Source organism: Caretta caretta, chromosome 3 (assembly GCF_965140235.1).
Source record: "Caretta caretta isolate rCarCar2 chromosome 3, rCarCar1.hap1, whole genome shotgun sequence".
NCBI classification, from domain to species: Eukaryota; Metazoa; Chordata; order Testudines; family Cheloniidae; genus Caretta; species Caretta caretta.
The window spans coordinates 147745737-147764897 of record NC_134208.1 but is presented as its reverse complement, the minus strand read 5'-3'; the positions used below and the strand labels follow the sequence as shown (position 1 = coordinate 147764897).

The 19161-nt window shown below is 38.7% G+C and overlaps 1 protein-coding gene across 1 annotated transcript in view; it reads right to left on the bottom strand.

Annotated features, from left to right (window-relative positions):
- BIRC6 (baculoviral IAP repeat containing 6) overlaps positions 1–19161 on the bottom strand; it is a 319798-nt gene that overhangs the window by 14428 nt on the left and 286209 nt on the right. Inside the window, 2 exon segments of the mRNA XM_048843594.2 lie at positions 5943–6131; positions 18888–18965. Coding sequence (XP_048699551.2) covers positions 5943–6131; positions 18888–18965 — 267 coding nt within the window.

Below are 19161 nucleotides of genomic sequence, written 5' to 3'. Positions count from 1 at the left end.
AGCTCTTCCTGACCTGCTTCTCACAAAGAGGGAAGAATTAGTAGGGGAAACAAAAGTGGATGGGAACCTGGGAGTGACCACGAGATGATCGAGTTCAGGATCCTGACACAAGGAAGAAAGGAGAGCAGCAGAATACGGACCCTGGACTTCAGAAAAGCAGACTGACTCCCTCAGGGAACTGATGGGCAGGATTCCCGGGGAGAATAACATGAGGGGGAAAGGAGTCCAGGAGAGCTGGCTGTATTTTAAAGAATCCTTATTGAGGTTACAGGGACAAACCACCCCGATGTATAGAAAAGAAAAGTAAAAGGTGGATAGAAAGCTGGCTAGATTGTCGGGCTCAACGGGTAGTGATCAATGGCTCCATGTCTAGTTGGCAACTGGTACCAAGTGGAGTGCCCTAAGGGTTGGTCCTGGGGCCGGTTTTGTTCAATATCTTCATTAATGATCTGGAGGATGGCGTGGATTGCACCCTCAGCAAATTTGCAGATGACACTAAACTGGAAGGAGAGGTAGATACGCTGGAGAGTAGGGATAGGATACAGACGGACCTAGACCAATTAGAGGATTGGACCAAAAGAAATCTGATGAGGTTCAACAAGAACAAGTGCAGAGTCCTGCACTTAGGAAGGAAGAATCCCATGCACCGCTACAGACTAGGGACCGAATGGTTAGGCAGCAGTTCTGCAGAAAAGGACCTAGGGGTTACAGTGGACGAGAAGCTGGATATGAGTCATCAGTGTGCCCTTGTTGCCAAGAAGGCCAATGGCATTTTGGGGTGTATAAGTAGGAGCATTGCCAGCAGATCGAGGGACGTGATCGTTCCCCTCTATTGGACATTGGTGAGGCCTCATCTGGAGTACTGTGTCCTGTTTTGGGCCCCACACTACAAGAAGGATGTGGAAAAATTGGAAAGAGTCCAGCGGAGGGCAACAAAAATGATTAGGAGACTGGAACACATGACTTATGAGGAGAGGCTGAGGGAACTGGGGATGTTTAGTCTACGGAAGAGAAGAATGAGGGGGGATTTGATAGCTGTTTTCAACTTCCTGAAAGGGGGTTCCAAAGAGGATGGATCTAGACTGTTCTCAGTGGTAGCACATGACAGAACAAGGAGTAATGGTCTCAAGTGGCAGTGGGGGAGGTTTAGGTTGGATATTAGGAATAACTTTTTCACCAGGAGGGTGGTGAAGCACTGGAATGGGTTACCTAGGGAGGTGGTGGAATCTCCTTCCTTAGAAGTTTTTAAGGTCAGGCTTGACAAAGCCCTGGTTGGGATGATTTAGTTGGGGATCGGTCCTGCTTCGAGCAGGGGGTTGGACTAGATGATCTCCTGAGGTCCCTTCCAACCCTGATATTCTACGTTTCTATGTAGGAAAAATGATTGGAATTTCTCATCTAACATCCTATTCCACATGCATCATCTATGCATGGGTCTGTAAAAGGAATAAGTTCTTCAAATGGATCGCATAATATTTCTAAGGCATCTGGTGCACTGTATTTTGCATACCTTGCAACAAAAACTTTTAAGCCAGTAATACTTTTAACTGCACTGAAAATGTTAGAGCCTTGTTTTTTTTTAAATGACCTTTGAGCACCTCACTTTGAGGTATACCCCAAAGAACCATGCTTAATTCACATTTTGCACACTTTATTGGATGTTTATAGAGATGGGACCTAGAGTCTAGACTATTGGAGACCAGGTTGAGGAAGAGCTGGAGGCTATTGGAGAGTTACAAGAAGAGAAGGGGACAACTGGAGGATCACAGTTTGGAAGATGGGGAGGAAGGAGAAGGGATATCTTATCCAAAACCTGAAAATAACCTTCAATTCAAAGCTCAGGCCATTTCTCTCCATTAAGGTTCAATCCACTGTTAATGAAATTACTGATGGGTGTTTCATATTATACCTCAGACTTTGTTTGCTTTTAGTGGGATGAAATCTGCCCCCAATGTTACTTTTCACTTAGTTGTTTTGTGGTTTAATGTAATTCAGGACCAGCTACAAATCTCTAGACACTAGAAACAAAATAACAGTAATAAGTCATTATCTTCTCTCATGAATGATTGCGTCTCTACTGGATAAATCCATTTGAATGCACCTTATTCCTTCAACTTCTTAAGAAAGGGACAGGATGTAGGCTTATGTGATATCTCCCTTATAAAAGCCATTAGCAGACTCTGAGCTATACGCAAGTGTATGAAAAATACCAAAATCAAATTGTGGGTGCTTTTAATATAAAAGACAAAAGTACTAAACAGGAATCAAGGTATTTAGGAACTGAACTGAGCTTTACAGTACATCCAAATGTATAGCTTTAATTTACAAATTATGATGGTGTAGTTTAGTATCCTTAATTTCTAGGCTTCTGTCTTTTTGAAGGGTAAGATTGTGCGTGTCTTGTAGGTTGCAGAGAACTTCACTGAGATATATATGAAAATGACTAACATTCTACCACCTTTAGTTGTTTAATTTAAATAACTACAATTTGATATTTTTCTTGGAAGAGTAAAGTTGTTACAAATACTTATAAAAAAGGATTTATTCCCAAAGATCAGAGTCACAGTGAAGGGCACTATTACCTAAACTATTACATAAAATTTCAAAAGTCAGTTTAGAGGAATATCAGGGGCTCTCTTATTATATTTATGTCTTGATTGACAGGGCCAGAATATTCTGCATATATGTTTCAGAGTAACAGCCGTGTTAGTCTGTATTCGCAAAAAGAAAAGGAGTACTTGTGGCACCTTAGAGACTAACCAATTTATTTGAGCATGAGCTTTCGTGAGCTACAGCTCACTTCATCGGATGCATACCGTGGAAAACAGTTTCCACGGTATGCATCCGATGAAGTGAGCTGTAGCTCACGAAAGCTCATGCTCAAATAAATTGGTTAGTCTCTAAGGTGCCACAAGTACTCCTTTTCTTTTTGCATATATGTTGCTATTCAGGTATGGATGTAATACTCTGTCCCCTCTCATGTAAATGGTTGAGTGTCTGGAATATGCACTTGTGTTTGATTACTTCTTCTATATTCATGTGAACATTAAAATTTGTTCCTGAAGACACTCAAGCTCTTTCCATTCTAAGGGTAAAGAAAATGATTAACTCATTCAAAGAGAGGTATAATCTAGCAATGTGAGTAATCCTGTAATATGTTGATTTTAACAATATACATTTTTATGACACTTTTCAGCCAGAAAAAACACAAAATACTTTACAAACTCATGTACAAACTGTATGCAGTACTGGGAATCACTTCACCCATCACTATGGTGCAGCCATCTCTGGAATGAAGAGCTGCTGCTGTTTAACTCACAATAAAACACTTCTTTTCTATGGACTCTGGTGATTAGTTGGTCAAACAAACAACTTCACATCTTCCATTAATGTCTGTACTGATTATTTTACTTCTTTCTTTAATTTGTCATCAATTTCTTCAATTGCCACATCTAGTAACAGTGTCAATCCGTCTGAAGGAGTATAACCAGGGAGAAATATTTTCTTTAATACCTCATTCTGCAGTACACTGAAGGCAATATCATTAGCAGAAAATTATCGAGTTCAAGTTAATTGTTTTTATGTCAATTGATCTTTGCCTTTCAAAGACAGACAGTGCTCCTAAACCAAACTGGCGATGTTCAGAGCTGGAAACTGGTTTTCTGTACTTTTTGAAATGAGTACAAATCCTAGGTAGCACATTAATTAACAGCTCAAGAACATTTATAATTTGCTTTTGAATTACCTGTTTTCATTACTCTAGTCCATTCACTCACTCGTTTCCTGCCACTTCCTTCGTTTAAGGATCTTGAGTTAGATAAATTAATACACTAATGTTTGGTAATCACTAAACCTTTAGTACCTATTTGCAGTATTGATCAGCAGATTTTGCATGTAATGCAGTTAGAATAAGAAACAATACATCTGATGCTGTGAAAAGTTAAAAACACAAACTAGCTAAGCTTCACAGAACCACATTTTATCATATTTTCCACTCATCTTTTTAGAAGTTTCAAGATTCTAGCAAACTCATCTAATAAACTCAACTCCACCAAAGCATCACATTTCTTGTTGTTTTCTAATAAGTATAGCAAGAACCTTGATATTCCCATCATTTCTCTTTCAACCTTTTTATATAGTTAAAGTTCTCATTCAACAAGAAGAAAATCAGTGGGGAAACATGCTCAACATCTTAGATCTTTATAACACAAATGCAAGGAGTATGGGGAATAAACAGGAAGAAATTTAAGTATTAGTGCATAAGCTAAATTTATGACTTGATTAGAATCAAAGAAACATGGTGGCATAAAGCTTATGACTAGAATACTGGTACAGAGGGGACTTTGTTCAGGAAGGGCAAGCAGGGAAAAAAAGCAGGAGATGTTGCATTATACATCAGGCATATAGACACTTGTTCTGAGGTCCAAGAGGTGAGAGGCAAACCACTTGAAAGTCTCTGGATAAAGGGGGAAAATCAGAGGAGTTTTGTCATGCTAGCAGTCTACTATAGACCACCAAATCAGGAAGAGGAGGTGAATGAGGCATTTCTAGAACAAACAACAGAAATATCCAAAACACAAGACCTGATAGTAATGGGGGACTTTAACTACCAAGACTTCTGTGGGAAAAGTAATATGGCAAAACACAAAATCTCCAATATGTTCTTGGAATGTATTGGGCACAACTTTTTGTTTCAGAAAGTGAAGGAAGTAACCAGAGGGACAGCCATTTTAGACTTGATTCTGACCAACAGGTAAGAATTGGATGTGAATCTGAAGGTGGAAGAGAATTTGGGTGAAAGTGATGAAGAAATGATAGATTTCATGATTCTAAGGAAAGGAAGGAGTGAGAGAAGCAGAATGGACTTTAACAAACTCAGAGAATTGATAGATTTTCTTCCCATGGGACCTGACCTAAGGGAAATGGAGTTGAGGAGAGCTGGCAGTTTCTCAAGGGGACAATATTAAAGGCACAACTGCAAACCATCCCAATGGGAAGGAAAAATAAGAAGAATAGCAAGAGGCCAATACGGCTGCCCCCGGAAATCATTAATGACCTGAAAATCAAAAAGGAATCCTACAAAGAGTGGAAACATATACAAATTGCTAAGAAGGAGTACACAAGAATAGCATAGGCATGTAGGGACAAAATCAGAAAGGCTAAGGCAGAAAATGCATTACATCTAACAAGGACATAAAAGATGATAAAAAGCAGTTCTTTAAATACATTAGGAACAAGAGAAAGATGAAGGAAAGTGTAAGTCTTCTACTTAGCAGGAAAGGAGAGCTAATAACTGATGATATCAAGAAGACTGAGGTGTATAATGCCCATTTTGCTTCAGTCATCACTAAAAAGGTATCTAATTGTGACCAGATACCAAGCCAGGAAGTATTGCAAGCACTTTGGAATACAGGATTAGAATTCAAAATAACTTTGACAAATTAGAGAACTTGTCTGAAATCAGTAAGATAAAATCAGTAAAGGAAGGAAAAATTAGATGCCCAACTACAAAATGGGGAATAACTGGCTATGTGGTAGTACTGCTGAAAAGGATCTGAGGGTTATAGTGGATCGTAGGTTGAATATGAGTCAATGATGTGATGCAACTGCGAAAAAGACTAATATTCTGTGGTATATTAACAGGAATGTATGTAAGACATGGGAGGTAACTGTCCCACTTTGCTTGACACTGGTGAGGCCTCAGCTGGAGTAATGTTTCCAATTCTGGGCACCACAAGTTAGGAAGGATGTGGATAAATTAGAAACTCCAGAGGAGAGCAACAAAAATGATAAAAAGTTTAGAAAACCTGACCTCTGCAGTCAGGTTAAAAAAAACTGGGCACATTTAGTCATGAGTAAAGATGAGTGACTGGGGACCTGATAACAGTCTTTAAATATGTTAAAGGCAAAAGCCAGTGTTTACTTTGTTTCATAATACCTACCTCCTTAAAACATGGTGAAGGGTTTCTGATTTGTTCAAGCATAGCCCACTTGACGGTTGCCTGTCGTATATTTCCATCATATTCTCTGGAACTCTGTGTACCACTAGGAGTACCTCTAGATCTTTCATATCCCGGTTCATTAAAATAGGGTTCTGCTACCAATATGAGGGACTGGACAGACACCAACACCTGTGGAGAGAAGCAGTAAATGAGTAAATGAAAAATAATTCAGTCCATTACATAGTGACCACCACTTGTTTTTAAAATATATTATATATTACAAGCTTTGTCTTCATTGCAAGAAATATTTTATGACAAATTAATTAATGTATGCTGTAAAATATGAATATTTCATACAAGTGGGGAATTGTGTTCCATCTGAAACAATTACCATACTTATACTAAAAACCATCATCCACACAACTGTAAACCTAGTCCAAGAAAAAATAAATTAGAAAACTGTATCATCATAAATATGTAAAGACATATTACTTCCAGAGCTAAACATTTTTTGAATAAATAGGCCTGGCCCCACGTGGATTTTTAAGCAGTTTGAACAAACTAACAATGGTTTCTTTTATTACATTTAAAAACTTAACCATTGTTAGTTTGTTCAAACTGCTTAAACATCCATAATCAATGGAGGTAAAAATTCTAGCTTTCAGGTCCAAGCATAGCACAGATGCAGCACATAAATTTTGAGACTAAAAGCCAAGCACTGTAAGTATAAATTGAATATTTATAAAATGAAAGAGTATAAAAGTTACACAACACACATTAAAATTAAATAGCTGAAGTGCAACTGCTTCACTATTACCAGTCACACCCTGATTCAGGATTCTGTGGTTTTCCTGCCACATCTCCTGATATTGCCAATGCCTAAAGCACCTCTCCCTAAAGTAACTTCGCTATTAGTGCCATGGTTAATTACTACAGAAGAAACTCAGCTCTTCACAGACCAAAAGTAGCTAAAATGAACTTTCAAAGTCGTAAAAAAACCCACAAAAGTTCTATAGGAAATACAAACTCAGTGTTCAGTAAGCTGACTGCACATTCACTATTCATTTTATTGGGATTTATATACACATGAAAGATATCTAACCATATGCACTAGGTAATCCTCAAAAAAACCCTCAGAAGTACCTACATGAAACACAACACTCCAACATACCTAATGTGCAGTAACAACACTCAGTTCGACCCATGGCCAGCAATCAAATAGATATTTAATGCTAAACTCCCTCTCCAAAAATTCACCATCACCACAATTCTCCCTTATTTTCAAATACCTAAATAAATTTTGGCTGAAAAAAATGTAAATTTAACAACCAATCACAGATGCAGGATTACTGAGAAATTTCTGAACACTTTTGGCACAAAAAGCCTACTAAAACAAATTGCTGAAAATTATTACTTTAAAATTAAGAAAAACTGATAAACATTTTAATGCAGAAGTGCCTACGAACTGCAACTCTAATTATCTGTTTAAGTATCTAAGTGGCCACAATTTTATCTATAAAATAAAATTGTGCTGAGTGTTTGCCAATCATACTAAGTCAATATTAGCTGCGGAAACTCAGCACCTCTGAAAATTAGACATCTGTTTAGGTGTCCTAATATGGATTTAGGTGTTGAACTTTAGGCATGCAAGTTTAAAACTTCTGATCAATATCTAGTGCAAATTATAAGTGTATGTCTAAGTAAATGGAAGCGAGTTAGTTTCAGTGGAATTCCCTATGTAGCTTACTACCACAAAACATTATACTCCATTTGACATGGGGAAAAAAGCTTTGAAATTTAGATGCAAAGAAACCATTTAAAAGAATAAGTAGATGTCTGATCATTCTCTTTTTAAAAGAAAAAAGTATTTTTTCAAAGTTTTTAGATCTACTGATATTATATTGGCTATATAATATAATGTAAATTGGTACTTTAGTTATTTATTTGTAAAGATTATGGTTAACTGAAAGGGCCCAAATATTCTTCTCAGACACACAAAACAAATATGGGGACAGAATTTGGCCTTGGCTTCCCTCTTTTCACCATCTGAACAAGAAGAAACTCAATTCTTATTTGAAACAGAAGTTTAAACAATCATTTTAAAATATTTTAATGAAGTATCAGGTGAATGAAATTAGATTTTTGTAGACCCATTCTCATTATTGTTACATCTCTGATGATCTGGAGGTCATTCTAGCATTTGTTAACGCAAGGAGGAGTGGGTAAACCTATTTTGATCAAAACGATTCTTGTTATTGAATTCATTTGCACCACAAAGAAATGAAGAAGGGACAGCATAGTCTAGTGCACTGGTTCCCAAACTTGTTCCGCCGCTTGTGCAGGGAAAGCCCCTGGTGGGCCAAGCCGGTTTGTTTACCTGCCGCGTCTACAGGTTCGTCCGATCGCGGCTCCCAGTGGCCACGGTTCGCTGCTCCAGGCCAATGGGAGCTGCTGGAAGCGGCAGCCAGTATGTCCCTCAGCCCACGCCGCTTCCAGCAGCTCCCATTGGCCTGGAGCAGCGAACTGCAGCCACTGGGAGCCACGATTGGACGAACCTGCGGACGCGGCAGGTAAACAAACCAGCCCGGCCCACCAGGGGCTTTCCGTGAACAAGCGGCGGAACATGTTTGGGAACCACTGGTCTAGTGGGCTGAGTGGGGGACTGGAATCTCAGAACATCTGAGTTATAGTCTCGTTTGGCCTTTAATTCACTGAGTCATCTTGGGCATACTGCTTAAATCTTTCTGTGACTCAGTTTCTCCATCTCTCCACCTCTAACTCAGTCACGGGCTGTTTATGTATTTAGCAGTTCAAACATGTTAAATGCTATTACAACATACTGTATAATCAGAACTGCTAAACAGAACCTCTACAAAAGTTAGCTGCCATTGCTGCATATGAAATAAATACTTGTGAGCTTCCATTCAGGTACTTTTCTAATGCAGAAAATGTGTTATGTTTTCATCTCCATATCAACATCAAAAGTCATTTCTCTTTAAATAAAAATTCTTGTGCTTGTTGAATAAAAGTTAGACTATATTCATCAAAAATGTAGGCTAACAAACATGGATGCCCCCCTCCCCCCCAAGGAATCAAGAGATACCAAAAAAGGGGTGTGTGTTGTTAAGATTTATTATAAGGCTGTTGTCTTGCTATCTAGTTCTTTCAGTATCAGATCTTAAACTGAGTCAGCTTGTGGTTGCCCTACCTAATGGATGTCATGTTTCATATAAAAAAAAAATATTTTGGGTTCTTTTTATCTACAAAATAAAATTGTGTTTTTTCTGTTACAATAAAGAGTGGAATTTTCACAAGTGCTTACAGTCAGCCTAATGCTGCTCCCCCTGAAGTCAATGGAAGCTGAGTTTGGTCAATTCTGAAAGCGTTTGAAAAATCCCACTCCAAAATGCTACATGACAAAACTTGTCATAAAATCAGTGTTGAACTTATAGGATTCACTATATAAAGATGACAAAAACTCTGCCATATATACAGTTCAAACATCTTACATTCTGGGTATTTTAAAATTTAGACATAGTAGACACTGAATAGATATTAGCTATTCATGGCTTTGAACATTATGCACAGTCCTAATTAATAAGCAGATTTGCTGCTGTATAATATGTTTTCAGCTACCTACAATCTCTGAACTGAATTTTCCACTTTCATCTGTGTTAGAAAATGATAAACTCCTGAAACATTCTGGGTGGTCTAACAATAGTTTGATCTTTGAACCAGGAAAACATTTAGTGCCTAATTGTTTCCAAGCAATTTATTTAGTCCTGCAGCTGCTTTCCATTTAATAGCTATAAAGTATTTTTATTCCTCACAGTGAAGAAATTTTACAACAGTGTTCTCTTACTACCTTCAAAATGGAACCCTGATAAAATAAAATAACCAGCAGACCATGGATTTCAATATAAAATTACAAACTATTTCTAAACTAGGTTTCTTTGTAATAATCAAATCCAACATTCTACAGAAACATACTACTAATGATCACCTCCCCTCTCCCAGATGTAATCTGTAATTACATAAGTGAATAATTAAAATGTCTGTTGAACTAAATTAATCTAAACCAAACGAGGATAAAAGGCCTCTGGTGAACTCAGGGTTTCTATCATACAAGCCTTTATTCATTAAGTTTTTAGTTAACGTTTTCCAAACAAACATTCAGTTTATCCTATTTTTCGTCAATTAATGTTTACAAAGTAGTTTAAAATGCAAAGAATTATGGCCCAGATGGTCTCTATGTATGAAAAACCTAGTCTGGAGAACAATTTTGTCCAGAAAAAGCTTAAAGTACAAGACTACCTCCGATCTGATCAGGACATAGGAGTAAAAGCCAAGGCCTAATGGGAAGGACCTGGGGCAGAAAACCACCCTGTACAAGCGAAAAACCACTTTGAGGTGAGGAAGGAATTAAGTGAGGGCCAGGAAACCCAAACAAGCCATTTGAGTACATGAACGGACTTTGCTATAGTTTTTATTTTGCGTGTGTGTAACAACTGGTGAATTTATACAGGCTTTGTATTCAATTTCCATAATATTCTGCCTAAGTGTCTGTTTTATGTTCGTCAACTGCAAAATCCCATGCTTCCTGGTCATTGCTGGATTATTTTTAATCCCCATTCGTTGCTGTGGCTAATATATGAGCTTTATTCAGTTGATTTATTAGCAGGTTTTGGAAGAGCTTCTTTATAGTTATGGATAGCACATACTTCATTTTCCCATCCATTTCTCACTATTTATGATACTATGAAATTTGGAGGCTGCTTTGCATTCAACATAAACACCATGATATAGATGTTAAATGATTCCTGCAAGACAAGAGCTCAATCTCCCATCTTTTACGTGCCTAGCCAAAATCAGCACTTGGGTGAAAAGCAGCTGTCTAGAGCTGAGCCAAGACAGGCTGAAATAATGTGGGTAGGAAGAGGGAAGCACTTTGAAGAATTTGCCTCCTCTATAATATTTCTCACTAGAGAGAGCAATTGTCTTCAAATGGTTCAGTCAGTTTGCAGTCTGAGTGCCCTTTGGACTCCTCAGTACTACTAGATGTCCAACTACCCCCTGCAGCAACTGCTGCCAACTTTCAGGTGCAGACAAAACCGCAGTGCTCCCTGTAAGATCTCCAGGCTTGATTACTGAAACTCAAATATAGGAGTGAAGCTCCACACCCTAAAAGTTCCAGCTGGTACAAAACACCCATTCTGCTTAGCAACACAACTGATGGCAATCACCCCAGTGCTCTCCTTTCTCTGCCGACTCCCCACAGGGTGCAGAGTCCAGTTCATGGTCTGTCCAAATATGCAAAACCCTCCAATGGAATTGGCTCTCACTACCTAAGAAATTGCTTCTCCCTGAGACCATGAGCTCCCATGACAGCTAAGATGAAACTGTTGACCAACAGGGGGAGGCTTGTGAGTGCAGGAGACAGAACTTTCACAGACTCTGCTCCTTGACTATGGAACTCACCCCTACAAGAAACAAGAATGACCAGTGAGTTACCAGTTTCAGAGCTAAATGTAAAAATTTATTTCTCTGGCTTCACTTTTCCTCAGTAATGTCTTCCCTCACGCACTTAGACACAATCAAACAAGCAAGCAAAGCCAACATGTATTTATTCTACAGACTTGGAAGGAAGAAATAAAAAAAGCTACTCCTATTTTTTTCAGAGTAGCAGCCATGTTAGTCTGTATCCGCAAAAAGAAAAGGAGTACTTGTGGCACCTTAGAGAGTAACAAATTTATTTGAGCATAAGCTTTCGTGAGCTACAGCTCACTTCATTGGATGCATTCAGTGGAAAATACAGTAGTGAGATTTATATACACAGAGAACATGAAACAATGGGTGTTACCATACACGCTGTAACCAGAGTGACCCTGTAAGGTGAGCTATTACCAGCAGGAGAGCGGGGGGGGGGGGGGGGGGAGAGAAAACCTTTTGTAGTGATAATCAAGGTGGGCCATTTCCAGCAGTTGACAAGAACTTCTGAGGAACAGTGGCGGGGGAGAGAGGGGGAGGAAGGGAGGAGGGGAATAAACATGGGGAAATAGTTTTACTTTGTGTAATGACCCATTCACTCCCAGTCTTTATTCAAGCCTAAGTTAATTGTATCCAGTTTGCAAATTAATTCCAATTCAGCAGTCTCTTGTTGGAGTCTGGTTTTGAAGTTTTTTTGTTGAAGAATTGCCACTTTTAGGTCTGTAATCAAGTGACCAAAGAGGCTGAAGTGTTCTCCAACTGGTTTTTGAATGTTATAATTCTTGACGTCTGATTTGTGTCCATTTATTCTTTTACATAGAGACTGTCCAGTTTGGCCAATGTACATGGTAGAGGGGCATTCGCACTGCTATGGGTACCCGCATGGCCCCACAGTATGCCAACATTTTTATGGCTGACTTAGAACAACACTTCCTCAGCTCTCGTCCCCTAATGCCCCTACTCTACTTGCGCTATATTGATGACATCTTCATCATCTGGACCCATGGAAAAGAAGCCCTTGAGGAATTCCACCATGATTTCAACAATTTCCATCCCACCATCAACCTCAGCCTGGACCAGTCCACACAAGAGATCCACTTCCTGGACACTACGGTGCTAATAAGCGATAGTCACATAAACACCACCCTATACCGGAAACCTACTGACCGCTATGCCTACCTACATGCTTCCAGCTTTCATCCAGACCACACCACAGGATCCATTGTCTATAGCCAAGCTCTACGATACAACCGCATTTGCTCCAACCCCTCAGATAGAGACAAACACCTACAAGATCTCTATCAAGCATTCTTACAACTACAATACCCACCTGCTGAAGTGAAGAAACAGATTGACAGAGCCAGAAGAGTACCCAGAAGTCGCCTACTACAGGACAGGCCCAAGAAAGAAAATAACAGAACGCCACTAGCCGTCACCTTCAGCCCCCAACTAAAACCTCTCCAACGCATCATCAGGGATCTACAACCTATCCTGAAGGACAACCCATCACTCTCACAGATCTTGGGAGACAGGCCAGTCCTTGCTTACACACAGCCCCCCAACCTGAAGCAAACACTCACCAGCAACCACACACCACACAACAGAACCACTAACCCAGGAACCTATCCTTGCAACAAAGCCCGTTGCCAACTGTGTCCACATATCTATTCAGGGGACACTATCATAGGGCCTAATCACATCAGCCACACTATCAGAGGCTCGTTCACCTGCACATCCACCAATGTGATATATGCCATCATGTGCCAGCAATGCCCCTCTGCCATGTACATTGGCCAAACTGGACAGTCTCTATGTAAAAGAATAAATGGACACAAATCAGATGTCAAGAATTAGAACATTCAAAAACCAGTTGGAGAACACTTCAATCTCTTTGGTCACTTGATTACAGACCTAAAAGTGGCAATTCTTCAACAAAAAAAATTCAGAAACAGACTCCAACGAGAGACTGCTGAATTGGAATTAATTTGCAAACTGGATACAATTAACTTAGGCTTGAATAAAGACTGGGAGTGAATGGGTCATTACACAAAGTAAAACTATTTCCCCATGTTTATTCCCCCCCTCCGCCGCCCCAAGTTCCTCAGAAGTTCTTGTCAACTGCTGGAAATGGCCCACCTTGATTATCACTACAAAAGGTGTTCTCCCTCCCCCCCCGCCGCTCTCCTGCTGGGAGTAGCTCACCTTACCTGATCACTCTCGTTACAGTGTGTATGGTAACACCCATTGTTTCATGTTCTCTATGTATATAAATCTCCCCACTGTATTTTCCATTGAATGCATCCGATGAAGCGAGCTGTAGCTCACGAAAGCTTATGCTCAAATAAATTTGTTAGTCTCTAAGGTGCCACAAGTCCTTCTTTTCTTTTTACTCCTATTTTTGTACAGCTGGGAGGCAATCAGATATTACCAGTGATGGGAGCCATTTAAGTACCTACATAGTGCCTCTTGTTTTGAAAGAAAAAAACAAATGACACACTGAAGAATTTCTTTACATGCAGTATTAAGTTTTACAGGTGTGTTTATTTCCTATCTCCACACTTTACATGAAAAGATTGTTATGCTTATCAGTTACGAGTCTAGCCTCTGGTCTAGGAGGAAGATAAACTTTACTGTAGATTTCGCACTTTACTACCAGTCCCCCTTGTGATACTGCCAGATGTGTGACAATTATATGTTTTCCCACAATTATTACCATATGTCCAGTCATATTCACTCTTAAGGAGAAGGAATATTGTGAGAATCAGAAATACATTTAAAGTCAGAATGGTTTTGTTGAATTACCTCCCCTATAACTTCTTATTCAACAACTACACTCGGCAGGGTGTTGTGTATTCATATTTTGATACTGTCAGAAAGAGAAACTTTCAAAAAGTCGCCATAGAATCTGGATTTCATTGAAGCAGATAGTAAAACCCTATGTCTCAATAAAAATATAAACAGATTTTGTAGAATACATGGTACTGCTCTCCTGATGTTTGAGAAGAATCTCAAGCCTTAACTGTTAAAAAAAAAAAAACACTACACACACCCCGAAACTGGACTTTTCCACTTATATATTTACAGAATGAAATTATTTTCTAAAGTTAATCATTTATCTACTGTGCTACTTTACTGTCCAATCCCATACTCAGCAAAAAAAAATATGAAATTAAAAAACAGATTCTTGCAGAAAAGAAAATTTCATGTCATTAGCATACCAGGATGCTAAAGAAGGTAATCTGCAGCAAACAATGGCATTTTGCAGCAATTATGTCCATGTTAAAAAAAACCAAAAACCCTCTTAACTGGTACTATGCTTTGCAGTCATTTCAAAATGAAAATTAGATTGCTCTGTTGAAAACTAAGCTAATCACCAAAATTGAAATTATGTATTTTCCCCCAGAACATTCCTTTTATAGGAAAGTATTTGCAAAAGTATTAAGAAAAACTTATTTACAAGCATTATTGCCCATGAATCTGGTTAACTCCCTATAGTCACAAACCAGTATTCTTTATTAAATGTCCAATTATAACAGCCTTTAGGAGTGTACTAAAATGACTTAACCACAGCTGCCTTTAGCATTCTGAAAACTAGTAACAACTGTGTGTTAGAGCATTGTGCTAATTTTTTTTTAAAACAGGAATTACCTATTCCTGTGAAATCAACCAGCTAAATTTAGATTATCTACACTGTACCAATAACAATTTGTCCTCTGTCTTGTATAATTCATTCATCACACAGATTCTGCACGTCTTCCCACAATATACGAAAAAAGAGGGACCTAAACCTTTCGCTATAGATATAAATATAAAATATATGCAGGCTCACACACACATTCTCATAGTTTATGCTGCTTGTAACAGATTTTAGCATACTCATAAGTGAATGTACAATGCATACGCCACCAAAAGTAAAAAACAACAACTAAAAATAGAAACAAGTTCAAGAAAAAATTACCCCATTACCTCTTGGGAAGGAAATAAGTGAGACAAGGCTGGAGATCTAGGCCTTTTTCTACAACATTGAGAAGCCTAATGAGGGAAACAAGGAACCTGCCACAACACCATAGGGTGGTAAGGCACAAGATCATACCATGGGGCTTAGAAGGATTGAGACTAAAAACTCCTATGAGCACAAACCAAGAACCTCAATCCTTGTTCTAGGAGCTGTCTAGAAAGACAGGCTGCAAAGTACATCCCAGATGGCACTGTGCCCAATCAAATTGTCCCTGAAACCAAAAGCCCATAATGGGGGACCAACTAGTTTCTTGATCTATCCAGAGATAAACTGGCCCTCAAAACTGGTAAATCTAGGTATTAGCACTAGAGAAGTGAGGTCAGCATCAAGAGAAGAAGCAGATGGTGTCTTCAGCATCTGCATTGGAGAGAGAGAACATTTAGAACCAAAACTTCCAGCAGCAAGGACTGGTCCCATCTCTGATTCATAGAATGATTTTTCTTTTTAGAGCACTGGATTCCCCAGGCATCAAGGAATTTTCATTTATCTGCTTTCTCTTAACTTTATGCTTTACAGCAGAGAACAGAAGTTTCCAGGGCCTCCCCCACAGATTTAGAAGGAACTAGAGATGGCTGATGACTTACTGCTGTTCAGAGAGGACTGAAATTCTGTAGCTTTCTCTAGTGCTGCAAGTATAATTGGCACCAACCTTTGAGGTTTCACCAGGCACAGTCACTGAAGAAGGCCCTAGCATTGAAAGAGCAGCACCAGCCAACTCCACCAACTTTGGAGCTGGAGAATGGGTCAAGAAAGGCTTTGGTGCAGCAAGAGCAGAGGACTGAGTCTCCCCTTTCTCAGACTCATAGTAGCTATAATATGCTCTGTGGTCACAAAAGGCTCCCAAGGCTTATGGTGTCTCATCACAGTGGGACTATGAAGAGCCCATGCTGAAAATAATATTATTTTCATCCTGTAATCCATTTTGTCAACTCTGTAGCTAATACGCTGGATACAATTTAAGCAGTGGCTGTGTAGAATATTTCAACACCTTTATGAACAATGCCCTTTTATTTTTACTGTTCATGTGTTACAAAAAGAATAACGTTTCCCTGTCCTTCCTTCTGAAGTCTGAAACCCCATTTTGTATTCTCAAATCAGGGACTGTATCGGTTTCCAAGATGTGTAAAAAAGTATTGGTCACTTTCAAATAATTTCTTCTGTCCATTTGTTTACAACTTTTGGATCTATCTTTTCTGGCTCTGCTAATACGTAGTTAATTTTATGAGGTTTTATTGAAACTTTGGCCTCCTCTGAACTGTCACCTGTATTTGCTTGCTCATAATTCCTCTTCCTGATTTTGTTTAGAATTGGAAAGGTAGTTATTTACTACTTCAGCCATCCTGGGTTTCTCCATTATTTGTTCCTCTGACTCTTGAAAGAGATCTCAAAGAGAGGTCTTATTTTTAACTTAACTATACTCTAATCCGTAGGTTTCATCTGAAGTCTGTTTTTTGCTTTTGTTTTTTTTCTTTTTTGGATCTCCAAAACAAGCACCACATTTCACCACTGGATGACCCCTAACAGACCTGTTTAAGTTAAACTTCTCTCTGAAAACTGTTTCTCCACTACTGTGACAAGTAACACTTAACATTATTGTAACTGGAACATTAGTCAGTTTACTTTGCTTTTGACAACACTTTGTACAATCATTTTTACTGGTTTTCCTGTTAATGTGAATGCTTCATATACAATAGAAATAGAAAAAATAAACAATAGGAAAATGCGGCAGGAGGAACTGAAGTACATGAAATTACTTTAGCTTAAGTTTTGAATTTGTCTTGATTTTAAGTTGACAGTTCCCCTGTAACTAGCATAATTTCATTTTTTAAATATATATACACATACTTACAGTATGTAAATTTAAGCATGTGTGCAAATCTTTGCAGGACTCGGGCCTAATTTCAGACCTCTGATCCCCGGAAGGGAAAATACCTCCATAAATCTACATGGGGGAAGTTGAGCAAATGCTTGAATATAAGTCAGCTTTCTATGCACTGAACCTCAATCATTATCAGAATGACTTTCTCCTCAAACAAAAGCATTGTATGTTAAATTGTCAAAATATTCACTATGCTTTTAGCTTCTCTTATGAAGTAAAGTAGGATGTCAAACCAGGTTCCCAGAGACAAAAGCTAGCATATAAACAGTAATATTTCCATTGCCTTCCATGCTTAGTGGGCAGGAGTCCTCCCTCTTCCTTTTGGTGTCCAGATATCTCCCCCTATTTCTACCTGATTTCTACCCTTCCACCCTCAAAGGCCATAACTGCCATCCTTCTTTCAGCCAAGAAATGAACTGGGACTGCTTCCAGAACCTGTCAGTAATGGGACAAGGGATAGCTCGAGTAATAATTTTCCTTGGCTATGCTGTTCTTGCTTCTTCTGAGGCCAGGTCTACACTACAGACCTATATTGGTATAACTATGTCACTCAGAGATGTGAAAAATCCACACTCCCGAGCGACGCAGTTATACCGACCTAACCCCCCAGCCCTCTCACACGTAGACAGCACTATGTCAACGGGAGAGCTTCTCCCATGGACACAGCAACCGCCTCTCAGGGAGGTGGATTAACGATGCCACTGGGAGAAGCTCTCCTGTTGGCATAGCAGCATCTTCACTAAAGTGCTACAGGGGCACAGTCACACACATGAAAACAAGCCCTCGAAGTACACGGAATTAAAAGACTTAACTAGATCAACTAGGTTGCCAGTAATTTACATTTAACTCTTGAGCACAAGAAGTAACAACTCTGACTGTCAAGTCCTAAGATTTATAAAACAGATACAGATTTAGATTTTTTCTTTTCCAAAGGTGCTAGCCTCATGAATATTTGAATACACAGGTATTCACATTATTAGTTACAGTGCTGTAATTCAACAAGCTACTTTCTTTTGTTATTTGCAGCTGTTAAGAGATACTAGAACAAAAGTCACAATATGGACAGCTATAAGAAGAGGATTTTAAAATTTAGGTTTTGCTAAATAATACAGATTAGTATTTTATTTTGGGGACTGTAGCTGCTAGCTGGAAACTGGCTGGAAATAAGTACATAAAGATTGTTATAGTATCCCATACAGCTTCTGGGGTAATGAGTGAAAGTTTACGTAGAAGAAATCAATGATAAGGAGGTCTCACTCAGTGTGGGACATTTACAGCATATTAATTCCGTTCCAAAATAATAAGAAATCTAATTGATGACCAACAGTCGTTAAATTTTCCACAGCACTTTCATTGTTCAGTGAGGGGCTCTTAGTTAGCTACAGGTTCCCACAAGCAAAATGGAAAAGTAACTAAGAAATTTCTTTTGTCCATGGTATTTTATGAAGAAAAAAAGTTGTTTAAAGTTCTAAGGTAGAAAAGCTAAGGAAAGAGCAGACATTTTTCTGATATTTATTTGTTCTTACACAACGTGTTTTGAAGAGGAAGAAGAAATGCTTACTTGCAAAAAACTTGAAGTCTGGGGATTCCACTTCTCTTCTGGTCTTCCATGCCATGTGTTAAGTATGCTTAAACAGACCTGCAGATAAAATTTTTAATAAGGTCGGGCATAAAATGCACAGGGACAAAATCTGCATAGTTAAATTAACATGACGTTTAGACTTAAAACAACATTTTTAAACTAATAGGAATTTGTAGGGCATCAAAATATATTGTGAACTATGACATATTAAATCTTTTTGAATATCAAACTTTGAAATGGTAACCAAATTAAA